This window comes from Pelobates fuscus, chromosome 1, assembly GCF_036172605.1.
Source record: "Pelobates fuscus isolate aPelFus1 chromosome 1, aPelFus1.pri, whole genome shotgun sequence".
NCBI lineage: Eukaryota > Metazoa > Chordata > Amphibia > Anura > Pelobatidae > Pelobates > Pelobates fuscus.
The window spans coordinates 449,974,532-449,997,933 of record NC_086317.1 but is presented as its reverse complement, the minus strand read 5'-3'; the positions used below and the strand labels follow the sequence as shown (position 1 = coordinate 449,997,933).

Here is a 23,402-nt window from a genome sequence, read left to right as displayed (position 1 = left end):
AAAAAAAAAGTTAAGGGAAAGTCCTATTTGACCAAATGAAGCATGGCTTTTCTGCCCAAAACCAGTTCCACAGAGTCTTCTATCTTGGAGATAATTGGGAAGTAATCCAATTACTCCAAGGACAGAGGCAAAACTCCATTAGCCACATGGTAGCAAAATACAATAAAATACATAAAAATATATAACTGTGCAGCTATTGCATAAAACAGGTACATTCCAGATAACTTAGATCTGAGCGCACATTATGACTGAATGGCGCTCAGATCACATACATACAGTTCAATTGCCATGGAGCCAAAGTCTTTCACATAGTCTTTCGTTATATGAATGGGCTCCATGGCATAGCTATCTGGTGTAACACTGCTCACATAGGGAAAGTACAGAATGACCCGGCTTTTGGTTCTTTGCAGGGGAAAATCAAGCATTTTAACATGGGGTCATAGTCACAGGGCAGGAGGCTGGCAATCAGTCTTCTCCAATGCCCAGTGGCGAGGCTGGTTCCGACACAGTTTGTTTGGACCCAAAATGTAAAATTCCCTGGTGCATTCCCAACATTCACAATTAAATGAATAACACTGTAAAGGTCCATTCCCAAGAACCCAACATGTTGTTACTATTATATGCTGGTTACTTTTCTATTTTAGATGTCCTCAAAATGGACAATAGTCATGAACCACAGTTAATGTGTTTGCATTATATATACTCTATCCATTGTATAACGTAGCACATTCAGTTTGACTTATAGTCTAAATTCCACCACTTGTGTAAATAGCATTTAAAATATGTATGTCCAGAAAATGTAAAACATTAAATAATCTGTTTTTGTTCTTTTCAGATATACAATATAAGAATGGTTCAAGAAAAACTAGACTATTTTTTGCCCAATAATGAAGACCAAGTACGCAATGTTAAACTGTTTGAACCTTTCACTGGTTTGAATCCTGTTCATTATAACCCGTATACTGAGGTAAGACAGTGCTCTTAACTTGTCTACTTCTTTTGAGAAGTCACAGCTTGAATCTAAACATGATTTCAATCCCTTTTCAGCCCTTGTGGAGAGCAGCTGTTTCACAGTATGAAAGAATCATTGAACCAGCAGAACAAAAAATAGCCAGCAAATTGAAGACTTATTTTTCAGAAATGCAAGATAGTCCACAACAAGTATGTTCTTTTATTTATTGCTTCCATCATCTCACTGTTGATTTTCCCAAACTAACTGGCTACTACTTTAGATCCCATTCTTGAGTCCTCAGATAATTTTCCGTTGATATTCCCTCTGCTTAGTTAATTTTTGCGTTTTTCTCCTCAGTTGATACCTGCCATCTTTACCATAAGCCTAAGCTGATATCCCAATTTCTTCTTTTCCCTAGTTTATACACTCCTCTTTACCCTGTCCCAGAGACAATTTTCTCCCCACAGCCTGTTTCTAATTTTAATATCCCCCTCTTCTGCTCTGCAGTCAGCATTGTCCCTCCCCACTCAGTATCAATTATTTGCCTTTTCTATAAATCCCATAGCTAGTCGTCCTACTCGAAGAAAACACTGGCCTCTATCTGTAGCATTAGTGGGTTTGTTCGTCCTTTTAAAGGATTGTACCAGTTCCAGTTGCCACCTCACTGTGAACAGTCAAGGGGCATAAAGATGGACTGGTTAAGAGCTTTGACTATCTACTCTTAAAGGGGCACTGCAGACTGGAATAGGCTCCTCTTTTAATCAACGTCATTACTTGTGTTGGTTCCATAATAAGCTCAGATCCATGCTTCTCATGGCATGATTACCATAAACAATGAAATATTGTTAGCTACCTGTTAGCCCTTATGACATAAGAAAGCCATAATATACTGGAGAAGAACGGCGAACATTCAATCAGTTTTTTCTTATTTTTTTTTTTTTTTTTCAGTTTAGAAATCTAGTTTGTTCCTATGATTGTATGATGCACTCTGATCAGTCCCCCTGAGAATATTTTTTTCCCCATTATTGTATTGTTTTTTTAAACAAGTGCAGAAATTGTCTGTCAAGGCTTATTTACCAGTTAAATAACTTTCATGAGATCTGAAGTCTAGTGCAAGATTTCTTAATAATATACATGGCTTAAGGCCTAAAAACATGAGGTAATTGCATACTTTGCCGTCAACAAATAATTTCCCTTCATGTCCCTTTTTTACAATGAGAACACATTTGTAGTTACATAGGTTGAAAATAGACATGTGTCCATCAAGTTCAACCTTCCTCACATTTGGTTTTTGCTGTTGATCCAAAAGAAGGGGGGGGGGGAAACAGTTTGAAGTACTTACAATTTTGCAACAAACTAGGAAAAAAAATCCCTCTTGACCCCAGAATGATCTGATCTGCCTGCTTGGCTGACATCATCAGAAGTGTTGATCTGAGCCAATCACAATGCTTTTACATTGGAAAGCATTGGATTGGCTTAGACTGAATTGTGGTGAATTGAGAACCGAATGGCAAAAGTTTGACAAAAAATTGTCAAACTCTGTCTAGCCACGTTGGCGAATGTTTACAGTCATCTATTTTGCCATTTGGATTTTATTTAGTCACAATTCAGAGTTTAATGAATACGTCTGTAAGTGTTTCAGTGTATCAATATGTTAGGTTGGGGGGCCATTGACATTACACATGCTACTGCTGCTGGCTTCTTGTTCATGGCAATCTGTAACCATCTTCTGTATGTATTTTGTCTACCAGTAAGGATATGTTTGTGCTTTGTTATTTAAACTGTTGATATTTTTTATGTTCTCAAGCTTCTTCAAGCTTTTCAAAAGCATCAAGATCTGGTAAAACGAGCAAGCATAAAGAAACAACTTTTCCTGGAAAGGGAAATTCTGCTGGCAAGGCTGGTGGACTGCATCAACGGTAATTTGTGCCATAGCAGATTATTTGCATGTTTTTTTTTTAATTGCGATTGATTTTGTTTACACATTTTTGATATCTCTATAATGTGTCGGTGTAAAATAAAATGTAAAAATGAATAAGCAAAAGCCATTATTAGAGTTATGTGTATAATTCATTAACTTTATAGGATTTGTGAGTCTTGCTGATGGGCGTCATCATCTGTTCTTTTCAAATATACAAGATTTAAAGGCATACTAGTCCCCTAAAGCCCTCCAGGTTTTTGAAGTGCTCCCTTATTTTATAAAGCGGCCATTCTGTTTGCGTTCTGTCCTCTTACATGTGAATGTATTAGCCATGGCTTTAAAGCCTTTGTTCAATAACCACTGTTTTATGCAGGTTGCAATGTGGACTTTGAAAGCCGTTGCCATGGTTCTCCAGGGGATTCCTCTGGGCCCCTCACAGGCAGGAATCTTCCTGAAGTCGTAAATAACATTGTGTGGGTTCGCCAACTACACCTAAAGGTAACTATATATTTACCTGATGTGTGACACAGTAGAGTTGTGTGCAGTCCATTCATATGATCCTTAACTAATGCCATTATCAGTGATCTATGTCTATCTCCATGCTTACCATTCAACAGCACTATACAGAGTGAGCTGCTCAGGCACCTGCACAGTGTGGGTAGGGGTTGACTGTTTACTGTCACTCTCTATGAGGCAGAGGGACATGCCAGAACTCTGATGCAGAAGTTTGTTTCTGTACTTGTTAAGGACCTGCATTGGAGTGGTGGGTAAGGCAAATTTAACTTTCTTAAAGGAACACAATAGTGTTAAGAACACAAACATGTATTCCTAAGACTTGCCTAAGACTGCGAAAGAGGCAGAGCCAGCACAATTCAAACACAGCCCTGGCCAATCAGTATCTCCTCATAGAGATGAATTGGATCAATGCATCTCTATGAGGAAAGTTCTATGTCTGCATGCAGAGGGAGGAGATACTGAATGTCAGTTACACTGTGCAGTACTGTCCAAGGAAGCACCTCTAGCAGCCATTTGAGGAGTGGCCAGTGGCCAGTGAAGTCATCACTAGGCTGTAATGTAAACACTGCATTTTCTCTGAAAAGACAGTGTTTATTGCAAAAAGCCTGAAGGTAATAAATATATTCACCAGAACAAATACAATAAGCTGTAGTTGTTCTGGTGACTATAGTGTCCCTTTAAATATTGTTGCCTCAAAAAAACAAGTTCATATGTGCATATTGCAAAGCAATGTAAAGTACAAGTTTAACAAAAACAATGTGAAGGAAATCAGTTTGTATAGTGGTAAAGCTGCATAGTGTGTATAGTGGTAAAGCTGCATAGTGTGTATAGTGGTAAAGCTGCATAGTGTGTATAGTGGTAAAGCTGCATAGTGTGTATAGTGGTAAAGCTGCATAGTGTGTATAGTGGTAACGCTGCATAGTGTGTATAGTGGTAACGCTGCATAGTGTGTATGGTGGTAAAGCTGCATAGTGTGTATGGTGGTAAAGCTGCATAGTGTGTATGGTGGTAAAGCTGCATAGTGTGTATGGTGGTAAAGCTGCATAGTGTGTATAGTGGTAAAGCTGCATAGTGTGTATAGTGGTAACGCTGCATAGTGTGTATAGTGGTAAAGCTGCATAGTGTGTATAGTGGTAACGCTGCATAGTGTGTATAGTGGTAACGCTGCATAGTGTGTATGGTGGTAAAGCTGCATAGTGTGTATGGTGGTAAAGCTGCATAGTGTGTATAGTGGTAAAGCTGCATAGTGTGGAATGAACAGCAACAGAACTAAAACAATTTTTATACATTTAGTTTTCTTTTTTTGGCATAAAGAATAAAATAAAAAGTTAAACACCTCACCCCACAAGTGATGTAATAATACTAAACACATTTCTAGCTCAAAGGGATTGCAGTTTGATCAAAGTGAAACTCATTAAGCAATACTACCTCCTGAAGCTATGGTGCTTTGCATTTTCTGTATTTAATGTATTCATACAGTGCTCTTCTGGTGTAGCTACAGGTCTTCCTGCTTTTTATAGCTTTACCCTCTCCTTGCATGTAATGTGGATGAAGCTTTCTCTAACCATGAGCGTTTTGAAATCCCTTTGATGTTAATGAGCAGGATTTCTGGTTCTCTTTGCTTCTAATAGGATGCTTTGTGGTCAAGGCTGATTTTTAAAATTGTTTATCTGCTGTAATTATTTATCTTGAGGATAGAAAGGACCAGACACTTTTTACAGTCCTTCATTTCATAGATCATTACACTTTGAAAACATATGCTATGGATTTTAGGAATGAAAATAACTACCATATATTACATAATGGGTTTATTCTATATTGATTTTAGAGCTTTAAATAACTGCTGCTGCTCTATACACTTCTTCATATTTTACAAATCCATAGTGTTTGTTATCTATAAGCTTCTTAATCAGTCATAGGATATTTCTCATCATTACATTTTTCTTCTCCTTTGCTGAAAGCTAGTTATGGCAGCTCAAGTACTACTGAGCAAAAAGCAACAAGCAGCAGCAATTTTTACATTGATAACATCAAATATCAGGTTTATCTTGAAAGAGAGTACTAGCACATTTTATGAAACACTCAAAGAACCATAACCACTACAGCCCACTGTGCTGGTGCCTTCTGAGCCAGGCCTGGTGGTGCAGCGCTTAGCTCATTGGCTGAGAACGATCAGGAGACGCTCTCAGCCAATGTGCTAGCCCCAATGCAGGGCTTAGCTCAGAAGAGCTAATTGAAGCTCTTACTTAAGAGCTTCCGGTTCTTAGGATGAGTTAGTAGAGGCATGGAGCGACGCCCAGAGGCTCCTTACAATGGGAAGTGTGTCTGCACTCCTGGCACCATGACAACTACAGCACACTGTAGTGGGCAGAGTTCAATAGTGACGTTGCACACAGGTGAATCAATCTTAGCTGCTACCTGTATCACTGGAGCACCATGGGAAGTATCCGCAGTCCTTATAGCAATAGCCCAAAGTAAAGGTGCAATCAATGACGAAGTTTGTTGGATCGATGAACAAAATATAATGTTTGTGCCTCAAGCCTTAATCGTGTATCTGGATTCAGGCTTGAAGCCAAAACATTCTTTTTGGTTTTGTTCATTGATCCAATAAACTTCACTATTGGTTGCGGCTCACTCTGATGCCTGCTGATGCCAAAGTAATTATGCAATATAGTGAAAATCTTGTGAAAAAAGCTCTTATGCTCTTAGGATACACCTGATTAGATGAACAACTATTTTCTCAGGGTCATCATTGCCTCATAATGATAAGATCAGGGTTATTCATCAAAGTGAAAAATCTAAATTCATTTCAAATATAAGGTCAGAGTAGCTGACTTAAGATTCATTTTTCCAGGTCAAATAATTCACATTGAATTCACATTGAATTTGCATTTTGCTGACCTTTGTTGTTTTCCTTGGGATGGTTTTAGAATACCTAGTAAAATAAATAAATACATGAAAATATATATAAAAAGAAACATCTGTCTATTCCTGACTGCGACGATTTATTAATTGGTTGCTTGTGTTTAAGGTGGAGGATGCAATGAAGATAGGAGAAGCCCTTCTTTCAGACTTATCCGAGTTTCTGTCTTTCCATCAACGCGCTGAAGACCTTCTAGAACAGTTCAAAGTGTATGAGCAGGAACAGTTTGGTGAATGGGCAAGAGAAGTCCAGTCAAGTCTGTCTGATCCGAAATCAGGATTATGGTTCGTAAAATGTTTTTAGAATACATTATTCAGTCTTTTCTTAAGAAGTGTGGAAAAACTGTCTAATAAATAGCGTCAATTAGGAAAATCCACCTTCCAGCTACTGTAATTCACTAAATGTAACGTTTAGACCATTAGTTTATTGGTCTCAAAGAAGTAGCAATTTCACTTTTGCAATGGCACAAAGGTGATGGCGTCAGCCGAGAAGTAAGTCAAGTCCTTTGTTTGGTGTATGTCTCCTTGATTGTGATGATAAAATCATGAAACAACTGGTAACACCAGCAGAAACCCATAATAGCTAAAGAACAGGTATTGGAATATGGAATTCAGAAACCCTCATATGGTGCATTCAAACACCGGCAGCAGTGGGTCCATGGTGCTCCCAATCTTCACTCAGCAGTGGCTAATGGATGAGTGGACACTTTGAGTCCTGTGTATATGGCATTTATATTGCTGCTGCTCATTTGCAAACTACATCACTGGTTGATGACAACATATTTAATTATTGTAATTCTGATTTTCCTTTTCTTTATAACCAGCCTACAGCCTAAAAGTCTTGCTGTAGAATTTGACAGCTCCAGTGGGGCTCTGAAAATACACTATTCCGATCGTCTGGTTGTTCTACTGCGAGAAGTCAGACAACTGTCTGCACTTGGGTTAGTTGTTCCTGCTAAGATCCAACAGCTTGCAAAAACTGCACATCAGTTCTACAAGCAAGCAGTCATCCTTAAACAGGTCTGTATTATTTTATTTATTAATAATTGTATTATTTTAATTTGCACTCTTTGCTGGCCATTATGGAATTTTATTACCGTAGATACATTAGTCATAATTGTTATATATCACAGCGTTAGACTCTGTTTGCTGCCAGCACTCAGGTCTAATACCAAGGATTTGATTGACAGGTTGGAAGGGGCCAAATGGTTAAAGGGCATTTAATACAAATCTAATTAAAATTTACCATTGCAATAAATCTCGCAAGTCAGCCATATCAGTAACAGAGGAAAAAGGAATTGAGTGGTCTGGGGTATGGAATGCAGGGATTGAGTGATCTGGGGTATGGGATGCAGGGATTGAGTGATCTGGGTATGGAATGCAGGGATTGAGTGATTTGGGGTATGGGATGCAGGGATTGAGTGATCTGGGGTATGGAATGCAGGGATTGAGTGATCTGGGGTATGGGATGCAGGGATTGAGTGATCTGGGGTATGGGATGCAGGGATTGAGTGATCTGGGGTATGGAATGCAGGGATTGAGTGGTCTGGGGTATGGAATGCAGGGATTGAGTGGTCTGGGGTATGGAATGCAGGGATTGAGTGGTCTGGGGTATGGAATGCAGGGATTGAGTGGTCTGGGGTATGGAATGCAGGGATTGGTTGGTCTGGGGTATGGGATGCAGGGATTGAGTGATCTGGAGTATGGGATGCAGGGATTGAGTGATCTGGGGTATGGAATGCAGGGATTGAGTGATCTGGGGTATGGAATGCAGGGATTGAGTGATCTGGGGTATGGAATGCAGGGATTAAGTGATATGGGTTATGGAATGCAGGGATTGAATGATATGGGGTATGGAATACAGGGATTGAGTGATATGGGGTATGGAATGTAGTAATTGAGTGATATGGGGTATGGAATGTAGTAATTGAGTGATATGGGGTATGGAATGTAGTAATTGAGTGATATGGGGTATGGAATGTAGTAATTGAGTGATATTGTGTATGGGATGCAGGGATTAAGTGATATTGGGTATGGAATGCAGGGATTGAGTGATATTGGGTTTGGAATGCAGGGATTGAGTGATATTGGGTATAGAATTAAGGAATTGAGTGATATGGGGATATATATAATGCAGGAATTGAGTGATATGGGGATATATATAATGCCGGAATTGAGTGATATGGGGATATGGAATGCAAGAATTGACTGATATTGCATATGGAATCCAGGAATGGCATGATCAGAGTATGGAAAGCAGGAATTGAATGATATGGGGTATAGAATGCAGGTATTGCATGGTATTGGGTATGGAATGCAGGGATTGAGTGATATGGGGTATGGAATGCAGTTATTGAGTAATGGGTATAAAATGCAGGTATTGAGTGATATTGGGTATGGAATGCAGAGATTGAGTGATATGGGATATGGGATGCAGGTATTGGGTGATATGGGGTATGGAATGCAGTAATTGAGTGATGGGTATGGAATGCAGGGATTGAGTGATATGGGGTATGGAATGCAGTTATTGAGTAATGGGTATAAAATGCAGGTATTGAGTGATATTGGGTATGGAATGCAGAGATTGAGTGATATGGGATATGGGATGCAGGTATTGGGTGATATGGGGTATGGAATGCAGTAATTGAGTGATGGGTATGGAATGCAGGGATTGAGTGATATGGGGTATGGAATGCAGGAATTGGGTGATATTGGGTATGGAATGCAGTTATTGAGTGATATTGGGTATGGAATGCAGCATTGATTGAGTGATATTGGGTATGGAATTCAGGAATTGAGTGATATGTGATATGGAATGCAGGGATTGAGTGATATGGGCTATAGCATTCAGGTATTTAGTACTGTTGGGTATAGAATGCAGGAATTGAGTAATGTGGGGCTTGGAATCTGTTACCTAGGAAAAAGGAATTGAGTGATATGGGGTATGGAATTCTGAATCTTAGCAAGATACTTTTTTTTGGTTATGTTCCCCATTGCTAACACATGCTGGATCTTGGCATCATTCTGGGTATAATAGATCAGTAAATTTGCAGCTTTTAGCTCTACGAAGCCAAGTGGCCGAACCAACAGAATCAATACTTGGCATTGCCAGTTTCTGTTCTTGGTATTCTTCTCTATTTAGTAGTTTGACTGTTCAAGTGATTGAGTGCTAGTCAATATACATACATAAATATTTTATTTTGTTACTCTGGGTGGGTCTGGTTAAGTATTTTACTAAAAAAAAAACTTTAATCTCAAATAAAAGTGACTTTAACTTCCTAATTAACTTTGATTTAATATAAATTAACATGAATTGATCTCTGCTGTTCATTTATGTTCTGTACCGCAATAAAATGTGATATACAGTGGCAATGGGTGAAGTTTTAGTGTAGCTGCCAATACATTAGGCATTGTCTGGTGTTTAAATAATTTAGTGTATGTGTGCCTTTTATTTATATTTTCAGGTTGCACATTTCTACAATACGATTGATCAGCAAATGATTCCAAGTCAGCGCCCAATGATGTTAAAGTCGGCACTGGCATTTGAACAGATCATTAAGGTAAATGTGTTCCCCATTTCTAGACACGTCGTGTCACTAGTTAACATTTAGCATGCACATGTATTCCAGGCCGGAACTGGAGTTTCATGTATTCTGGAGTTAATATGTAAAAAATAAAAACAAATAATTCTCACCAATGCCCAGTATCTGCAGATTTTAAACTGATCAGGAAGTGTCTGGGACTTGGCATTCTTAATTGATTTTAGATATCTTGACATACGTGAAATACGCATAACAGTGTAGAAATATATAACTAAGCGGATACAATTCACACTAGGCTGGGTGCATAGGTCTGAGCTTGAGACATACGTTACAGTGCTTTTCGTTCTTTGTGTGTTTGATTGTACATGCCGGGGTAACTGGGTCCCGGTGTTTGGAAGAGCTCATCCCAATGGGACCTATGGAGTTCGCGTTGGTGGCTGAGATATGGCTAACCTTGAATAGTAGAGTGGACATTAGAGAGATCTTTGATCTCCCTACCAGCCATGCAGCAGACGAGTGCCATCTTTGAATTAATGAACTGGCCAGGGACATCCTTTCTTACCCTTAGTCCATGATAATCACAAGCATTTCCAAGAAAACCGTGGAAATGTACAAATTTGATTTCTAGTTTCTCTTCATCTTTCTGGGCTTCAGGGAAATTTGAATACTGTGTTACAGGAGGTTTTGGCATTTTCTGCATAAACTGTGCATCTGGAATCTATATTAAATTCTCTTGAAATGCATACTTGCCTAAAGTTTACCTTCAAAAGTCTTTAAATGCAACTTAAGCATGTTTCATACAAAATACAGTGGCAAAGCTTAAACTGTATGCGCTCATCAATATGTATAACACTAAGGCCACTGTAAACAACGTTAAGCATTGTTTAAACTGTTTAAGATACTTTACAATCTTCTAGTTAATCATATTACCTAAGCTATCTCTAATCACCCTTTATGCAAGCAATTTATCATTTACGGTGTAAGCGTGTTTCTATTACTTTAGTTTAATTTGCGCGACATGGAAATACTGAACCTGCGCATCTATTCAGTACAAAGTTTGCGCACTTACTCCCTCGCAACTAGTCAATGTTAAGCGAATTCAATCCTGCATTATTATATAAAAAGGTGCAAGTATTCCATGTACCCCACTGTTATTACTGATGTTGATACTCATGTGGAATGCCGTTGGGGTACCACATAAGCGCTGTCATATCTTTCTGCACCACAAAAATAAAGAATTAAAAAAAAAAAAAGTCTTTAAATGGACGCTCTAGGCACTATGACCACTACATCCCATCAAAGTGTTTTGGTTATAGGGCCTGGAGTCCCCTGGCACATTCCTTCTATTCAAAAACGGTTTAATACTCCATGGAGAGATGGGTCCAAGACACAATGCACTATAACTTTTATGAGATGAAATGTTATAGTGCCTAGAATTTTCTTTTTAATGTTGCCGTTCCTGCTAGACTGCATCATGTCTCCAATTTTGAAATACGTAGTTCTATAGTTGCCTATTAATATAGATTTTTAAAAAAGTCACTGATTCAACTTCATTCAGCCTTTAACCCATATCGGTTTCTGCTTCTGTTCCACAAATAGGTGAAATAATCAATTTATAGTAATCTCCAATTGTGCCATAACAAGGAAAAAATAGTTTTTGATTCCAAAGTGGCGTTATTGTACTTTTTTTTTTTTTCTTTCTTCAGTGGATCAACGAGATGTTTGCCCACATGTTAACGATTATATTCCTGAATATTGCTTTTTCCAGAAAACTATTCATTATCACTAGAAGTTTATAAGGATGGGGTTATAGTATAGGAATGTCCCAGTTCATTTTTTGGTCTAGACTGGCCAGTTGCTTAGATTTCTCTGTTTTATCAATGTCCATTATAATCTTTATTTGTCTGAGCCACAGATTTTTTTTAATTTTTTTTAAACCCTGGTAGAATTACAGAACTAGCACTGATGAAACTGGGCAGAAAATTAGCATTACATGGGACAATCCTAAGGATCTTCAAGACTATATTGAAAAGCTCCAACATTCAGCTGAGCAACTGTCCACTGAGAACCGGAAGCTTCGAAAGAAACACACTGATTTCTGTGAAAAGGTACTTTGATAAAAAAAAAAAAAAGCAACAATGCATAGAACAGGGATTAAAACCCAGTGAAAGTATATATTAGCATTTATTCTTTTAAATGAAAAATATAATTTGATTTGTTTTATTGCCTGCGTATCAGGGTTATTTACTAAAGAATTTATTGATTTCAATTAAATTTGAGCTTCACTTTGAAATTACTTTGAATTCTCACCTTAGTAAATAACCATGTGTATGTTGAGAGCTTTGTGTTTCACCCTGCCGGATCACTTTCTCCGATGTCACCTGAAAACCAGTCTAGAGGATGCTGCAGCATTCACAAACACATTCTCAATGTATTCCTTAAAGCGGCTCTGTCAACAAAATGTGAGTTTACAAAATCTGCTTCTATATTGCTTCCTGTATGTCATAAAATACATAAAGAAAAGCATAAACAACTTATCTTTATGTATAGCAGTCAAGCTGGCAGAACTTCACAATGGGTAGAGCTTAAGCAAGGGACTGTTTAGGGTCAGTTTGTGATCTGTTGAGATCCAGCACAAGAAATAAAACGATAATAAATATGAGGCATGTAAAACCATTAGGATGCAGGGGCCATAAAGGAAGTAAAACTAGAAGGGAAAAAAAAACATGACTGGACCATGTTAAAGGGAAACTGTAGTGCCATGAAAACAAACTCGTTTTCCTGGCACCATAGCTTCCCCCTCTGTCAAGCTTCACCCCTTCTCCCCCCTAGGTCCAGCGCCGATGTCCCTTGGTGCTGGCTCGGGTCTGCATTCTCTCCTCCCCCTGCTGGCTGACATCGACGGGGGAGGAGAGAAGGCGGACCTGAGCTAGCACCGTGCTCACGTTAGGATTTCTCCACAGGAAAGCATTATTCAATGCTTTCAGATGGGGTTTTGGGCGATGTTGGAAGTCCCCATGCATAGCATGAGGACATCCAGCATCAGTTGGCGACCAAGAGTAGATGAATAGGTTGGCCCGCCAGGCATGCTCACCCCAGATGTCAGTGGATTCCCAATCTGCTATAAAGAGGTTAGCATAGCTGGGGGCAAACCTAGTCCCCATGGCGTTGCCTCTTCTTTGAAGATAAAAGCAATTGAAAAAACTAAAAAAATATATATTTTTAATTGATATCTATACCTTCTAAAATAAAGTAAATTTACATTTCTGAGATATAGACACCCTATATCATGTGGGATTATCGTAAATAATAACTGGACATCACAGGTGACTAGAAGAAAATTGGGTTGCCAAATAAAACATTTTACAAATCTTAAGAGGGTTGGAGGAGGGTGTCTATGTATTGAGACAGATTACATAAGATGGAGCCAATGCCTGATACGTTTTGTCTCCCTTGTGAATTCTTTTTGTTTTTGGGAATTTTTGGCATACTTTATATTCTGGTAATTAGTTTCATGTTTGTTTCAAATGTTAAAATCTGCACCTTTCTTTAAAAAGGGAGACAAAACATTTTGTATTCTAGGTATGGGATCTGATAATAATTTTTCATACATTGGTGTCATTTAACTGTCTGTAGGCTTCTTTTGTATACATATCACTGGATAAAATGACCAGACCCTTTTTTTCTACTGACCCTTTTGCCTGCTGGCTTAATCACTATACTTTCATCATCTTGAAGTTTTTTAATGGCAGTCCTTTCTGTTGGTGTAAGGTTGTGAGGGTCGTGTTTATTGTACTTGATTTTTTCAAAGTCTTTTAGTACTAGTTTTTCGAACATGACCAGAGGGGCGGACTTAAAATGAGACATGGTATTTTCATGGTATATAGGGAGGGAAGTAGAAGAGGGAGTGTTAGTTTGAGAATCTTTTCCATTAAAAAATCTTTTAAGAGTGGCTTTTCGTGCGAACTTGTTTACGTCTATAAAAGCTTCAAAATAATTAAAATATTTAGTGGGGGCAAATTTAAGACCCTTGTTTAAAACTGATATCTGAGCAGCAGTTAAAACTTTATGGGATAGGTAACAAATGCCACATACTTTGTTATTGTCTTTCTAGCCTTTTTTGTCTTTCTCTCTTGTGTTCTTCTACCACTTCGTTTTCCTCTAAACTTAAGTTCCTTTTCTTTGCTCTTAAAGGATAAGGTGTGGGTGCACATGTGTTGGAGTGAGTCTGAAGATCTAAAAAATGTTCATCAGTATCAATTTCAGAGTCCAATGATAGCAATTGATACCTATTTTGGTGGTGATAGGGGATTGTGGGTAGTTTAAGTATTTCTTTTTTTGGTGAATAAACTTTGTTTTTTTTGGTTTAGGTGATCTGTGTTTTTCAATGGGGCTAGGTACATTGTAGTAATAGGAGGGTCGGGCGTGTGTATTGGATTCTCTATATGAAGCTTTTCGATATTTGTCTTGTGGTTGGTGATATGGATTGTGGTTGTGCCGGTATTGTTTGTGTGGAGGGAAAAAATGTTGGTTGGTGTGAGGTTTTTGGAATTGTGATCAGGATGGCAGTTCTGATATCGGCATAGAAAGCAGTTTAGCATCACAAATGCAGTTTGCAGAAAAATGCTACATAGAGAACGTAAGGGAGGTGTTTGGATATGAAATGGGTAGAGAGGGATTTGGTATAAAAATTAGAGATTGATGTAGTAGGGGTAAAGTTATATTGATACAGGAAGGAGTGAGCTCAGAAAAAGAGGGGGGTTGTATAATGTGTGTACGATATGAAATGGTAGATGGGAAGGAAATCTTTATTTAAATGCAAAAAATGTGTTACATTCTGCAGAAGATTTGTAATTTGTGCTCAAAAACCTTTTCGTTCATTGGAGGTATTTTTCTTACTAACACAATGAAGTACCTTGAAAAAAATGACCATTATTCTAAATGAGATCTTGTTTTATTTAATATATTTTGCTTATTTTTTTATGTTCCTTGAAAATAACCAAGGTCACTAGTTCTCCCATTAGATCCCGAGAAATAAATATTATATATATTGTTTATTCTCATATCTTAGTATGTACTTACATGAGCTTATCATTTGCATAGGTTGTTGCTCTTATGAATATTGACTTACTTCGACAACAGCAGAGATGGAAGGATGGCCTTCAGGAGATGCGAAGTGTGTTCTTCAACCTTGAATACCAGGTAGGACAAGTCTGTTTATCATTAAACTTGTTTCCTAACGATTATCTCTCTGCTTACATGCACTCATGAGTTTATGTATTAAGGCACACGTACAATATATCAAATATTGATCCAGTACAAAAGCAAATAAACAAGAACGATGACTTTACCTTCGGCTGTAATAAGGTCTGTTTATTTTACTTTAGGGATTCCGTTCTAGTGATATGAAGGCATGGCGACAGCACTGGAATCATCAGATCTACAAAGCTTTAGAACATCAATATCAAATGGGCTTGGAAGCACTTAATGAAAATCTACCAGAATTCAACATCGATTTAACATTTAAGTAGGTGTTTTTCAGTTTTGTAGAATGGTCGTAGATGCCAAATAAGTAAAATGAAAACAAAATTATTATGTTTAATAAAAAGTATACAATGTGTCTCTCTGTCTATTGCGATCTATCTACAGTGCACACACGTTTTTTTAAATGTATTGTTTTAAAGACAGGGGAGATTGCAGTTTAAACCTCCTTTCGAAGAAATCCGTGCCAAGTATTATCGAGACATGAAGAGGTTCATTTCTATTCCAAACCAGTTTAAGGGCCTGAGCGAGCCTGGCGAAGAACCAATCTATTCTTTTATGTCTGAGAGGAATGCAAATGGCTTCATCACGGTTTTCAGTAAAGCAGAGGATTTGTTCCGAAGGTTATCTGCCACCATGGATCAATTTAAGGTTTGTCGTGCATGACAATGGCTTTTTTTTCTGTTATTTAGAACTGTAGAATAGTTTAAAGATACAGTGTATGTAACCCGATATATACATATATACACTCCATATGATTTGAGTAATTTCAGAACTGGGATTTTGGAGTGCACTTACATTTTAATGTCATGATACAAACTGATGGATACAGCTGTTTGCTTAAATGGGCATTTCATGCTAGAATTGACCCATTCTTTTTAATGAAGTACATAGAAAAGCAACCAATACAGAATAATAAAAGATACCCTCATTTGACATTACTGCATTTGCAATAAATTTGCTGGCTTCACATGTCCTGCAGTTAACACTCTAGAACAGGAAGTGGCCAGTAAACAAGGGTGTTTTCTTGGCTTGTGCAAAGTGTATCTAATAAATCCCTTTACAGTAGCACTTTATGGATTATGCTGGACTTTCTGGAAATTTAAGTTCATATATCCACATTTTACTTATGAAAGCTATAAATTGAAATGCAACCCATAAAATCTTTTGAGTTGCTTTGTGATGATGTATGTACCTGTGTTGTATGAGCAAAAACAAAATCATTGCAAATTCAGAAAAAGGAACTGAAAGGTGGGCTCAGAGGGCAAACCTATTCACTGTTAAAACAACAAAAAACTACCCAAGATGAATTAACAAAAAACCCACCCGTCTAGAATTGCTAGTAAATTTATGAATGAACGTGCATTCTTTATTTCTTTTATAATGTTTTCATCACTTCTAGGATTGGATTGTGATTGGTCAAGTTGATATTGACTCCTTGATGGAAAAACACTTATGTAATGTTAATGATTGGGAGAAGAACTTCAAAGCATTGAAAGTGAGAGGAAAAGAGGCAGAACGTCTTCCAAGGTGATTTAATGTGCTCTACCAAAATAATATACAATATATTATTATATGAGATAAGTATAAATGTATTGTTCCTATAGATATTATTCATTTTTTTATTTGTGAAATCACTCTTCAATATGTCACGTGAGATGTGGGATTAAGTATATACATACATTTTAATTCCGTTTTATCCCATCATGCATAATGATGTGCACTAGCTTTTACAAAAGTTAATATTTTCCCTATTTAAATGGCCTCCCATCCACAATAGGTGTGAATAAAAAGATTTCCTTAAAATGGATCTGCCATGAAAACCACTGCATAGTGCTCTATATGTTTATATTTACTCTTACCATGTTGCAAACAAGCGTATGTTACGGCTTTGTTACCCATTTTTGTTTGATATAACAGTAAAGACTACAAATATTGGCTTGATTCACATTGTTGTTCCTACTTTTTACCGGCCATTTGCTAAAATGACTGTCTCTGCTGTTAGCAAGTAGTAACTTTTAACTGAGAGAACATTTCAGACTAGCCCCAGCTAAAGCTAGTGGCGTATGTCTCCCAATTATTCACTATGGGAGCCACTAATTGCTATTCAGAGATGGGTTTCCTACCTGATGGCTACCTTTTAAAACCTACAGCTAACCCTTCAAACTTAACGACCACCTGTTACCTGGTACAAAGAAGTTAACAGCTAAACATACGTGTTCCTTATATAGAATTATACTGGAAACCTTAAAGCACACATCCACACATGTTAAACCATATCAAACTGAAATGAAATAAACGTAGAGGTCAGACCTATGACATAAAACTATGATTTCTATAAGTAAGGCACATGCCATTTAAAACAATAATTCACATAGAAAAGAACCTCAAATGCTACATAGATATGTGTGTCATAGCACAAAATCACAGTTTAACACATTGTATATGCTGTCGTTATCTCCTGCTAAGACCAATAATATGGTGAAGTACCCATGCTCAAGGTGAGCCTTTTCTACTGACACGGTGTTGTTGCTATGGTGACAATTAACACGGCGTGTGTTTCTGTGCTTTATTAACGAGTTGCTAAACTGTGAGTAGTTCGCGAGTAGATGTCCTTGCCAGTCAGCAGGAAAAAAAATAACAACAGGTTTGAAAACCCATCCACTGATGGTAGTCACTTTTAGCTACTGAATTTTATTAAAATCTACACATGGCGGCAGCTGCAGTATAGACCAAGAAGGCTGCAAATAAGCCACGGGTGTACAAGTGCCTAGTGGACCTTCACTATCTGGGATTGTGGATCTCCCTAAAAAGGTTATTGGACCTGTGCACTCGGCTACCTATTCACTTTAGGTGAGGAGGAAACAATTGAAGGAAGTACATGGTTTAAACCATAATGGAAAATGCAACAACATAATATGCAGTCTACATGCATGCCTACATGGAGGTGGCCGTGTCATCGTCCTATTTAGTGGATGACACCTTTGGTGCAATATAATGTAATCATTCCTTTCTTATTTTCGTGTATTTTATTCCCTATGGCAGGATCATGCGTTTTAAAATTCTAGTCATTGACTCGATCTGTAATTTTATCTCGTGCAGTCAGAACTGCAATCACTATAATCATTTATAACTCTTTGCTACGTCCTTAAGGTACAGGTTTAAACTATAACGTAAAAATAAGTTGTCTGCCACAAATTCTCCATATTCATTGATACTGCTTTATTTCTTACAAAGAGTGACTGTATCGTATCATGTTTGCTTAACATTATTTGCACTTTAAATGTGTACATTTTTATACCATTAACTTTTGTACAAAATAACTCATCTTCTCAGATGTCTTTCATGCCGTCTCTTCCCTAGTGATAATAATCCTATTTTTTTGCAGCACTATTAAGGTTGATTGCATGACCATTAATTGCAATCCCGTGAAGACAATGATTGATGATCTCATTCAGAAGCTATTTGATTCCCTTCTCGTCTCACTGAGGAAATCAATCCAAGGTAAGTATGCACATATTAAGAATATGTATTCATTTGTCGTTTATCTTGGAATGTGTTTAAGCGTTTCTGAATATAATTTGCTTGCTCGTGGGTTAAGTTCATTCAGTTTCAATATTCACTTGAAAGAGTATTTTGGAATGTCTCCGGTCAGCCAGAAACTCGGATAACGTCTATAGATTTTAACCCAATGCTTCTCTATGATAAGCATTGGATTAGTGGAGCACGGCGATTGATGTGCATGAGCTGTATGTCCCCAGTGCGTATAAGTTTTAAAACTAGACTATTTTCCTTGCTTGGCTATACTATAGGCACCAAAACAACTTTAGCTCAATTAAGCGGTTTTGGTGTACAGATACACCAAATACTCTGAAGATACACCAGATACTCTGAAGTCTCACTGCTTAATTCTCTGACATTTAGGAGTTTAATCACTTTTATTCCTGTTTATGCAGTCCTTGCCACACCTCCCCTGGCTGTGATTGATACAGTCTGCATGAAAACAAAATGGCTTCTCTTTGAATCAGATAGAAACTTGCTTTAAACATTTGTATCATCATGAACTTTATTCACACACAGGAGGCTCCTGCATGGTCTAGAAAGCTATCAACAGAGCAGGAGATAAGAAATTCTCAATTAAACATAATTTGCAATAAAGGAAGTATAAACATTAGATGACTCTTTACAGGAAGTGTTTAAGAAGGCTCTGTAAATCACATGCAGAGAGGTATGTCTAGGGCTGTATAAACAAAGTGATTCAACTACTAAGTGGCAGAGAACTGAACAATGAGACTGCAGGGGCATGATCTATACACCAGACCTGCTTCATTAAGCTAAAGTTGTTTTGGAGACTATAGTGTCCATTTAATGGTACAAGTCACTGATCAATTTCTGGTTTCATGAGTAACTCTGACTGTGATGGAAACTTCCATTGATTTTTAATTTTAACCCTACAATGCAATACATTTTGTACAGTTAAAGGGACATTCCAGGGCCCTAAAACACTTCAACTTGAAGAATGTATATATTTTTTTCCTTTTCCTTTTTTATTTTAATGTTACACTTTTATAAATTAACTTTGTTATACCCCCTGGCTTTCAATCCGACAACAAGTCATCTTCCTGGTTGTTTATCCCAGTGGAGTTAAACTCACAAGACCAAAAATGACTCAGAGCAGCTGCCTTATAAAGACTTCTCATCGAGATACATTAGGAAGCCTGTGATTTGACAGCCACAGAAAGTATGGGTCGAGTTAATAGGGAAGGGCTTGCAAAGGCTTCAGACAAGAGATCTGCAGCCTTTGCAAGTTGTTTTTAGATACAGCCTGACAAGAAATGCATAATTAAATGCATGCAAGTTTTCATTGGGGGTTTATATTCTAAACAGTGATTGTTTTTGTTGTTGTATTTGGGCAGTGGAGTGTCTCTTTGAACACACCATTAGTGGCAGTCTTCCTGACAGCCATTACAGGGTGCTTCCACTACTACTTTTATTACTACTACAAGTTTCACCTGGTCACTTGACATTCAGCATCCATAAGAATTTGAGAGCCCTTAAATGCTGTTCACGGGAAAGCATTGGATTTAATGCTTCCCTATGTGAAGCATTTGCTCTATGAGAATTATTTGATTGGATGAGAAGCTGAAGAAGAGTCAGCAGACAAGGTAATGTTGCGAGAGGTGGATCTGTTGGCTTCAAGGACTTTGACTGGGTGTTGGAAAAATGGTAGACAAAAACGTTTTTTCTCTCTTTTTGTGTTCTAGTGGCTAGAACACTATAGTGTTAGGAATACATGTTCCTAACACTATATATCCCTAATGCTATAATGTTCCTTTAAATACATTCCTTTTGTTAGATTTTATTGCAAGAAACCCCAATTTTTTTTTTTTTATTTTTTTTATTTTTTTTTTTAATCACATATTTTTTTATATATATATATATATATATATATATATATATTTTTGCATGATTCTTTTATTTAACTTATCTGGGACAAACAATTCAAAGTGACTAACGACCTTTCGACTGTGATTATATTCCCAGGGATTTTTTGTTTTTTTTCTCCTTTTCTCTGAGTCATTGTCCTTCAAATAAAAAAATAAAAAAATATAAAAAAATAAAAACCGTGTAGTGCCCTATTTTCTGTTTGTGAATTCTCATTCTGTAGAACCCTACCCCCAGGCACAAAAAAGGTTTTTGTGACACTTGGCACCCAGATTGCCCGATTCTCCATTGTTCTTTAAAGCGTATATCTGTTTTTCTTTTCTAGTTAATTTGCATGAAATTGACACATTTGTGACCGAGGGAATGGAGACATTGTCCAGCCGCCCACAGAGTGTTGAAGAAATTGGAGAAGCCAATAATAAACATGGCGACTTAAAAATCAGGAAACCAGAGGTGCAGAAAAACTTGTAATCGTTTGCTGATACCAAATCAGTCATAGGACTTTGTCTCAAACCCATTGTTCTGCTGACCTATATATATGTCATTCACAGCACCATCTGTCCCTGGCAGCCGAAGTAAAGCCTTATTAGGAGATCATTTTCTTTAGCTTTTTACTAAACAAGACTCTCAATAATACGGATTAAGTATGACCTGATTTGTCATGGACCTTTGCAAAAAAGCAATGCCATTTATTATATTTGCTTTATCTTGGTAGCTCTTGCCTTCACTGTCACCATTTATGAATTGACAAGTAATAAATCTCATTATTTCACGGAGAGTAAATCACAATTATCAATAGTATGCTTTAATGTAAAACACATGGCATCCAATAGTAGTCAAGATAAAATCCATTTGAAGGCCTCTCCATTCATGCAGAATGGCCAGATAAGACTTTCAAAGGCAAGATGCTAGATATACATATTCGTTTTCATCAATGGCTATAATTAGACTAAAGTATCCTGCATGAGCATCCATATGAAATTCTGTGTAATAGGGAAAATATCTTCTAACTGTGTGCATCCAATATTAGGATTCCCTATGGGTCTTTTATTTGTACATTATCTGTTATGTCACCGGACTATTCCATTGTTTTTACACAGTTCGTTTGTGTGAGCCTTAAAGTGGGTCTGTCACTTTTCACTTTTTCCTAAAGCTTTATTCTTTATGAGATTCTGATGAAGACTGTGTTGGAATTTCACTGAAATTCCGACTCAATCCAAAGATACCATAAGGCAAAGCAGTGAGTACTTTGTCTTATGGACAAGGCTGAGATTGACAAAGGCTGATGAAAGGCAGAGCTCCGCCGTCAACTTTTGTCCAATGCCAGTAGCGTAGTGACGGCTGTGGGATTCAGGCATTGTCTATGGAGGCTCTTGCGGGATTAACCATTTACCTTAGTGTTGTACTTTTACTAATTTACGAGAGTACAGCACTGACATGGTTCCTGGCAACTGACCTGCAGGATGAAGATGGCAGCTGCTGCGAGGCACAGCTTGAGGTAAGTATCTTACTCTGCACCCAGCAGACACCAGTAACCAGGTTACTTCAGCCTTCATAACCACTTCTGCTTTTAGAAGTGGTTATGGAACAAACAGTCTGTATGTGCTGTGTTTCTACTTGAAATGCTTCCTACACTTATGTGCCGGCATCCAGTCACACGCCGGCACACCCCAGAACCCTTTGCAATAAGTCAGTTTGTCATCCATATGCACTGCGCGGTGGCAACAGACGTAATCAGGGTCTGCACTTGTTGACAGACAGCAATTTGAGTGCGTCTCAATGTAGAAGCCCGTATGTCTCCTCCCTCGCTCCCTCACTTGTTCATGTGCATCCTCCCCACTCTACCTTACATTGTCCAGAATGTGTCATATTCTGTGAGGGGCATTTGATTGGATCTAGCAGAGGGAAGCAGTGGTGATCGAGGAGAGCTTTGCCCGGCTCTGAATTCTAGTAAAGTTAATGTTTATTTAATGTTTTCAATAAAATAAGTGACCAGTGCCTAATAACGCAGTGTAGATAAAAAAACAAAAAACAATGTAATGAAAAAGTAACACTTTAATTAATGGGAAATAGAGAACAATAATTGAATTATGCAAAACACAGTGGTAACACCAGACATTGAAAACCAGGTTCCTATTTGGACTTAAAAAGATGTAGTGTAATATTCAGCCAGGCTCAGGGGTAATAGAAATGAAAAGTTCTGCCTTATAGAACAAATGAGATTTGTCTAACATATGAAAATGGATGCCACATATAGAGTGTTACCTGCCCCCCTGGGACGTATGCTCTCATTGTCGGCTCCACGGGTATCTGTATTGCTGTATTTTTTATTAAAAGACTTGATGTGGGCAATATAAACACAGAAGAGCCAGACTGTTTCTCAAAAATGCAAACTATATCCTGTCTATGAGTAAATTCGATGACGGGCACAACATGTGTTGGTCAGATCATCGTGTTTTACCAGTGTTGTGCTTTATCCCTGTTTTGCAGTGCTATAATATAAATAGTCATTTCTTTTTCCACAAACCATTTTCCTTGCGATATCTACCGTATTTTTCGCTCCATAAGACGCACCTCACCATAAGACGCACCTAGTTTTTAGAGGAAGAAACCCAGAAAAAAAATATTCTGAACAAACTGTCCCATAGTGTTTCTTACTATGGGACAGTTTGTACAGAATATTTTTTTTCTCCCCTGTCCCATAGTGTCCCCCCCTTCCATAGTCTTCTCCTCTCTCCCATAGTCTTCACTCACCCCCTCCCCATAGTCTTCACCCACCCCCTCCCCATAGACTTCATCCACTCCCTCCCCATAGACTTCACCCACCCCCTCCCCATAGACT

At 37.8% G+C, this 23,402-nt stretch overlaps 1 protein-coding gene across 1 annotated transcript in view; it reads left to right on the top strand.

Moving 5' to 3' along the window:
- Positions 1 to 23,402, top strand: part of DYNC2H1 (dynein cytoplasmic 2 heavy chain 1) — a 330,703-nt gene that overhangs the window by 19,760 nt on the left and 287,541 nt on the right. Inside the window, exons 7-20 of the mRNA XM_063430335.1 lie at positions 836 to 967; positions 1,048 to 1,161; positions 2,760 to 2,871; positions 3,247 to 3,371; positions 6,421 to 6,596; positions 7,136 to 7,331; positions 9,776 to 9,871; positions 11,800 to 11,961; positions 14,957 to 15,055; positions 15,241 to 15,380; positions 15,538 to 15,766; positions 16,518 to 16,645; positions 18,504 to 18,619; positions 20,886 to 21,013. Coding sequence (XP_063286405.1) covers positions 836 to 967; positions 1,048 to 1,161; positions 2,760 to 2,871; positions 3,247 to 3,371; positions 6,421 to 6,596; positions 7,136 to 7,331; positions 9,776 to 9,871; positions 11,800 to 11,961; positions 14,957 to 15,055; positions 15,241 to 15,380; positions 15,538 to 15,766; positions 16,518 to 16,645; positions 18,504 to 18,619; positions 20,886 to 21,013 — 1,953 coding nt within the window. The remainder of the gene's footprint in view (positions 1 to 835; positions 968 to 1,047; positions 1,162 to 2,759; positions 2,872 to 3,246; positions 3,372 to 6,420; positions 6,597 to 7,135; positions 7,332 to 9,775; positions 9,872 to 11,799; positions 11,962 to 14,956; positions 15,056 to 15,240; positions 15,381 to 15,537; positions 15,767 to 16,517; positions 16,646 to 18,503; positions 18,620 to 20,885; positions 21,014 to 23,402) is intronic.